The 7,124-nt window shown below is 41.8% G+C and overlaps 1 protein-coding gene across 1 annotated transcript; it reads left to right on the forward strand.

Annotated features, from left to right (window-relative positions):
* The first annotated feature begins 831 nt into the window (after positions 1-831).
* Positions 832-4,925, forward strand: LOC120722230 (uncharacterized protein C18orf19 homolog A-like). The gene is made up of 4 exons (XM_040013133.1): positions 832-981; positions 2,061-2,533; positions 2,928-3,039; positions 3,764-4,925. The coding sequence occupies exons 2-4, from the start codon at positions 2,112-2,114 to the stop codon at positions 4,076-4,078; spliced, it is 849 nt and encodes a 282-aa protein (XP_039869067.1). The 5' UTR covers positions 832-981; positions 2,061-2,111; the 3' UTR covers positions 4,079-4,925.
* The last annotated feature ends 2,199 nt before the right edge of the window (positions 4,926-7,124 follow it).

Here is a 7,124-nt window from a genome sequence, read left to right on the forward strand (position 1 = left end):
CATTCTGCTGAGTATCCACAATAAGGAGACTGAATCCTAATAAGCAGATATAGTCAGCTAATTATTGACCACAAGTAAATACGGGAAATAACAAAACGGGAAATAACTAAAGCCAAGCCAAGTGACCCAAAGCATAATTACATTTATTAGAAACAACAAAATATACAAAACATAACAAAAAATGTCTAATTAACATGTACTCTCTGTATACTGCTACTTTTGGCTGTGCATTACAAACACACTGGCTCCTTTCATGTGAGCCGCCCGCCCTCTGTTGGTGACAGTCGTGTATTACAGAACGCCGATGCGCTAAAGGTCACGTTTCTTTATGTTAATATGTAATAAAACATTTTTACGCCAAGAAAGGCTTGTCTACGTTTAGGCGGGGTCTTTGTGTTTTGTTTTGTTTTTTGTTTTTGTTTTTGATAAGTTAAAAATCTACCGAGATTAGTCATATTAATATTTGTCGTTTATATGTTTATAGCACATTTAATTACAACAGCAACGTTGACAAAATAACTAGTAAAATAACTTATAATATTAATGTGTTTCATATATGGCAATCAGGCTAATAACTGCAGACTACATGAAGTCTTTGTTTGTTCTGGGTTAAGCCTATAATTTAATTAAACAAGCAGACGTAAACAAGAACTTTTTGTTTGACATTAATGGATAAACAAAGCCCAATGTGTCCGTGTTTGAAGGCCACACGTTGTTTACAGTGAGGAAAAAACAAACCACTGGCCAACTTCATGATCAAGAAAAAAAATCCACCGCTATCAACGCTGGGAAATGTATTTTTAGCATATCTTTGGACCGTCGCAGTCGGGAGAACTTCATTTCCCATCGGTCTTTGCGCACTTAGGGTTACACGCTGCTCTCCACCACGCAATCAGAGCTGCTGAAACGATAAATGTGGTTCTTGAACGACCCATAGCTCGCATGGCCCTCCGGTTTGAGGAGTGCAACACCTAAATTCTAGTAAGTGCAGTCAGCTTTCTGTCCACTCCTTTAGTATTGTTTATTCACGTACTGGTTAGTTATTGCTTGCGTGAGTTAGCAGAGCAACTAGCTAACAGGCTAACGTTAACCGTCAGAAGCCGAAGTTGGCAGCTGTTCAGAGTTTGGCTTTAGCACACGGCTGTCGGTCAGTGTCTAAGCTAGACTAGCTGTCTGCTTTAATGAGTGAAGCCTCTGCTTCGCCACCCGCTAAAGACCCACGTAGTTATATGGGAACTAAAAGCTGCGCCTTGTTTGTCCTCAGGACACAACTGTCCAATGTCAGCCACCCTAAAATAGACCCCTGTGAAAATCTTCCATTACTGTGACTCAACATTTCCGGGTGCAGCTTGTAAAATAAGTCACGAGGAATGTCCGCCGTCGTACGGTCTATTTGGGTGCTTTTATTTTGAGGACCGTTGTTGTGACTTCCCGTCTAATTGCAGTACTTTCACATAGCTTGGGTTTGGCTAACTGTAGGTAGGTCAGCTAAAATGTGCTGTCATACAGCAGTCACTTAGCTCAGTTTCTGCAGCTCCACATAAGAAACATAAATTAATATCTTTAGGAAGAACTCCCTGCATGCAGCGCTCACTCACCAGTTTCACTTTAGGTGCTGAGTTTATGGTTCTGCTGTCATTAAGCAGGGTTTGTTCGGGACCTTTAATCTGTGGCATCCTTGGGGGAAGATAACATTACAGCTAGTGCATGAAGGGACTTAGATCAGGGCTGTTTAGTACACAGCATAGATAACCCAGAGTGCCCAGCACGTTTCAGTGCATTTCAGACTGAAAATGGAGCTGAAATTAGTCACTTTACAAGTAAATACTTTGATAATTTATTAGTTTTTCACTGAAGAAATATTTTTATGCATGTGTTTAGAAAGAAGGGTGTTGGGTTTTTGTTTCTCTTCTTGTTGTTGAATCTTTAGGTTTTGAGTCCTTGATGGACCCAAATAAGCAGTTTAAATTGGCAACTGTGGATGAGCATTTCATAAATTAAATGATTAATAGGTTAATTAGATTACAATTTAAAGTGCCTTTCTCTGTCTGATCCTGCAGTCTGTGGTTGAACATCACAGCTGAAAGGAGGAGGGCGAAGAGAGGAGGAGGATGATCATGCAGCGCATCCTTACTCATGGGACACTACGACGGGTGGCGGCGGTGCGCCCACTGCTGCTGGGCATCGCCGTCCCCGACACCCCAGTAGCATTTTGTTGGCGCGCCCTCCGTCAGTCGCCACCTGTGGGCCAGCGTTGGCTCTCCACTTCGGCCGTCAGCACAGCAGCACACCAACCAAAGCACCAGCCGGCACAGGGGGAGCCGCAGTCTGACACCACGACGCCTCAGACACAGGACAACCCGGGAGAGAAAGCAGCACCTGATCCTGCAGAGGTGGACCCTCTTCAGGACAAGTCCATCGGCCTGTTCCAGAGGTTCAAAAGGACCTTTAAACAGTATGGGAAGGTGATGATCCCTGTGCATCTGGTGACTTCCTCTGTTTGGTTTGGAACCTTCTATTACGCTGCTATGAAGTGAGTGGTGCTCTGCTTAAATGACTTTATTTTGATGTTTATGAAGGACTAAATGTTAAATCTAATTCTGATGTGCCATATCGTCAAGAGATTATTATGCTTTTGTTGTTGACTCAGCTACTGTTGCAGTGGGAGGTGCTTTGAGTTTTAAATAATGAGGTCAGTGCATTGTGAGAAATCCTGTGAGCTCAAAGCTCAGGCCTCAGACTGCACCTGTCACAGGCTGAGCAGTAACAAAGTGCCTAGAGATAAAGTTCCACACTGGTACAATGTTGAGTTTTCTGTTATGTGGAGCCACTGTTTTAATGATCGAATGTTTCATAGGTCAGCGTTAAGTTTTGTAACAAACAAAAAAACATTGATATGAAAATATGGGCTTTTTTTGCTTCCTCAGGGGTGTGAATGTAGTGCCATTCCTGGAGATGATTGGTCTACCAGAGTCACTAGTTGGCCTTTTAAGAGACTCATCGAGTGGGTATGCGCTGACTGCATATGCCATGTACAAGGTAAATTAATTCCAGACTACTTTTAAATTGACTCCCTGCGGCATACCTGCTTCTTACTTTCAAAGCACTTTATAACCTTGCTCCCCCTTATTTATCTGATCTTCTCCATACGTACTAACCCCGTCGTACACTCCGCTCTTCTTCAGCTTCCCTTCTGTTTGTGCCACCTGCTCACCCGACTCAGAGCCTTTAGTTGTTCTGCCCCAAGACTTTGGAATGCACTTCCACCAGATCTCTGAACTACAAACTCTCGCTCCACTTTTAAATCGCATGTTAAAACCCATCTGTTCAGAATTGCATACCCTTGGCATGCCACCTTTTACAACTTGTAGCCGTTAAACATCCAGAACAGAGCTCAAGTAATCGGGCAACTGTTATGATCGCATTTAACTCATGTAGCGCTCCACTTGTGTTCATTACTTATTTACAGGGTCAGACTACTTTCTTTATGTGAGCTAGTTTGACCTAGCAAGAAACTAGGTCAAACTCTGTTTCCAGTTAGCTCTGGGAACAGGGCGAATCATGGCGCTAATTCGCCCAGTAATGGTACTGGGAACAAAGGTTTTAAACAAGCGTGTCATTATCCCACTCCCACACCAGTCACAACCACTGAACCTGGATCCTTTGTTTGGAGCTGTTCTGTCTCGTTGTACATATGAAAAGCACATACGGTGTATTTAAACTCACTGATGTTTTTTTTTGTTTGTTTTTTTCTCTCCTACAGATCGCAACCCCTGCTAGATACACGGCGACTCTGGGCGGCACGTCACTGTCCATTCAGTATCTCCGCAAGCACGGCTACTTATCCACACCGCCACCAGTTAAAGAGTACTTCCAGGACAAAATGGAGGAGACGAAGGAGAAACTGACAGAAAAGATGGAGGAGACAAAGGAGAGATTTTCAGAGAAAATTGAGGAGACAAAAGAACGCTTCAATGAGAAAATGGAAGAGACGAAAGACAAGTTCTCTGAGAAACTACAGGAGACCAAAGACAGAGTCTCTGAGGGAAAAGCCTTCTTTCGAAAGAAAAACGATTAGAGAATCATGTCTACAGGTGGTGTCTCTGAAAATATGGTCATGTTGTGATCTCAACATGATGTACTGAGTAATGTGGGAATCAAATGGCAGATGGTACCTCTGAGACTGGAAGGAGAGAGATGCTGCACTATCCCTGTCCTGAAACCCTCCTCACACCTCTCAGTCATGTTTTCTGTTTAAGTGTCCAGTCGAGTCCCTTTCTGTCTGAACTCTGCCTCCCTGCACTGAAAGTGTAGACTAGACAGCAGCTTAGTGGACTGCTGGCAATGCTACCTTCTGACACTGTCATCTCAGACTGGATTTGCACACACTCAAGTAATCTGCACTCACTCTGTTGGCTGCTTAAAGAGGAGCACTGTTCTTGTTTCTCTTGTCACACCCATCAATACAGAAAGGGGTGGGTGGGGGGAGGTCTGGGCTTCAGAGATATGAACAATGTGTCCGTGTAATAACAGCACCTGGAGAGAGCAGTGCTAATCATTGTAGCTGTTAGGGAATAAAACTTGAAGCTCATCTGTGTGTACTAGTCCATTAAAGCCTTTCTCAAGGCTCAGGGTGTCACCTGCTGTCTTTTCTAATGAGAGATAAATGAAAGTTTTCTAATGTATTTTCATTTGATAGCCAAAGCTAATGTGTGACAGCGTTTCAGTGTTCGTGTCACTGTTAGGGCAGTAGTGAGTAAATGTGCAGTGCATAAAGCATGTATGAGCTGCACACACAGTGTCACACATGAACAGCAAGAGGGTCTTCATGACTTTTGCACAACGACACATTGGTTTTGTCAGGAATTCACACAGATGTCCACTGTAAACAACAACTGAATAAAAGTCAAGTGCTAACCAAATGATGTTTGAAACTTGAAGTGTGTGTTTTATGTAATGTGACAGTGTGTTCTCTCAGTGCTTCAGCTTTCCCTCACAGTCTAAACAGGTTAATTAGTGTTAATTAGTCTTTGTATATAACCAGAGCGTGGATGTGGACATAAATAGTTGCTTCTGCAGTGATTTCCAGTTCTGGCATGTTCCATTAATGGATTAGAGGTAAGATGATGGGATGTCTCTGTACCTAAACTGACTCCATGTCTTACTCGCACTCAGGTTTCCCGGCTATTATCCTTCTGAGCAAATGTTAATCAGTGTTAGATTTTTTTTTTTTCTCTTTTGCTGCATTTTGATAATCATGTGAGGTGTCATCTGCCTTTTCAGGTTTTACAGAGATTGCAGAAGAGATTAAACATAAAATGTCCCGTGATAGGTAGAAGTGCTTGTGTGAATGAGGCATGTTGTATAGCCAGGACCCTGCAGAAGAGAATGAGTGGATGTAACAGATAATGTAAGCAGGAATAAATAACAGTGCTAACAGACAAACACGCAGCCACACCAAAAACAGAACCTCCCTCGCACTTCCAATAACGGATGATTTTTTTTGGCACTTTAAGCGTTTTTACATTTCCTTCTTATTTTTGATTAAACATTAGTGCTAACAAACTTTAATCAAAAATAGGAAGGAAATATAAAAACGCTTAATGTGCCAAAAAATCATCCATTATTGCAGCTGCCAGGGAGCTCTGTAGCTCAAAAGTTTTGAATGAATTCTGATAAAACTTTGTAGTGTTACAGAGGGGGGACTGTGTTAACAATCCGTTAAACCGTGCCATACATCCAGGCTCTTCAAGGTCAGCAACTTGTTGGTCAAAAGCTTGCAAAAAACAAACCTCAAACTATGATTCTTCAAGTGTTGTTTGTATTGTCAGCGAATAGGAAGTACCATACAGAGATTTAAAATATCACGTCACCATGGTCCTCAGCCAGAAAGAGCGGAGAAGTTTAAGGATCTCTGGCTCTTGTGCAAGAGTGAGGAGAGAAGGGAGCAGGAGATCGACAGACAGATTGGTGCTGCAGCTGCAGTGATGTGGATGCTGTCACGGTCCGTCATGGTGATGTCACATTTGAACTCTGACCTCTCCTTCAAGGTCAACAGATTGATCTCAAGGTCAAGGTGATAATAATGTTTAATAGAGCTATTTAAAATAATTTTTCTTACAGCTGTTTTTGTATTGACAGCAAACATGCATATACAGCAGCGTGGTGGTGCAGTCGTTAGCACTGTTGCCTCACAGCGAGAGGTCATGGGCTCAAAATGCTCTGTGTGGAGTTAGTATGTTCTCCCTGTGTCTGTGGGTTCTCTCTGTCCAGAGACATCCAGTTAGTGCGGTTAACTGATGATTCTAAATTGGCCCTGTGACAGCGTATTGACCTGTCCAGGGTCTACTGTACATCCAGCACCCCTGTCAACCTGAACTGGATAAGGGGGCTTATAGGGAATTATATACGTGGATTCTAAATATCAAATGATAGTTTTTGTCCAAATATCATGTCACATTTGACCTCTGACCTTATTTCACATCTGCCTTTCTTTCAAGTTGACCGCAAAATATGTTTTATTTTTTAAAGAAAGTGTGTCAGGAGAAAAAGCATGAGCTTCTTAGATAGTTAGAAAAAATACCGTATGATAAAATCTGCAATAAGCAAAAAACAAAAAGTAAGGAAATGAGAGTTTGATCGATTATTGTAACAATAAATGTCATACCACTGGGCTGGAAAGCCTATTTATTTGTTTATTAAACTGTGACATTTGTAAGAAAAACGCAGTTTTGTGTTGAGCTGCAAACTTGCCAAACAGTTTTTTCTGTGGATTTTGACTGTTATGTAAAAAGGTCAAATGATTCATATCCAGTTATTTGCAAATCATACATATTTGTGTGATCAGAGTAGACCTCTCCCATGCTACTCTTATCTGATTTTTACTGAAGTGCAAACTTCTTAAAGTAAATTTTAAAAAAACCCACAAAATGTATATATTAAAAATATAATACTGTTCCATTAAAAATAACTACTGCTCAGAGAGTGAGCTGACTTGGTGGAGGATGTGTTCTCAGAGCGATTCTTCTCTCGTTTAGACAGTCAGTGTGACAGACCACCCAACTTGGTGTTTCCATCACTTCTACAGATTTTAGGATCATTTAACTCAGTCTGCTGGTTTTAAA

Source organism: Simochromis diagramma, unplaced genomic scaffold (assembly GCF_900408965.1).
Source record: "Simochromis diagramma unplaced genomic scaffold, fSimDia1.1 OVJJ01000618.1, whole genome shotgun sequence".
Taxonomy (NCBI): domain Eukaryota; kingdom Metazoa; phylum Chordata; class Actinopteri; order Cichliformes; family Cichlidae; genus Simochromis; species Simochromis diagramma.

Bases quoted from the DNA above. Each gene is read 5' to 3' on its own strand.
- LOC120722230 (XM_040013133.1), top strand. From the start codon at position 2,112: ATGATCATGCAGCGCATCCTTACTCATGGGACACTACGACGGGTGGCG. The intron at 2,534-2,927 runs GTGAGTGGTGCT...TTGCTTCCTCAG, and splicing joins TTCTATTACGCTGCTATGAA to GGGTGTGAATGTAGTGCCAT. The intron at 3,040-3,763 runs GTAAATTAATTC...TCTCTCCTACAG, and splicing joins CTGCATATGCCATGTACAAG to ATCGCAACCCCTGCTAGATA.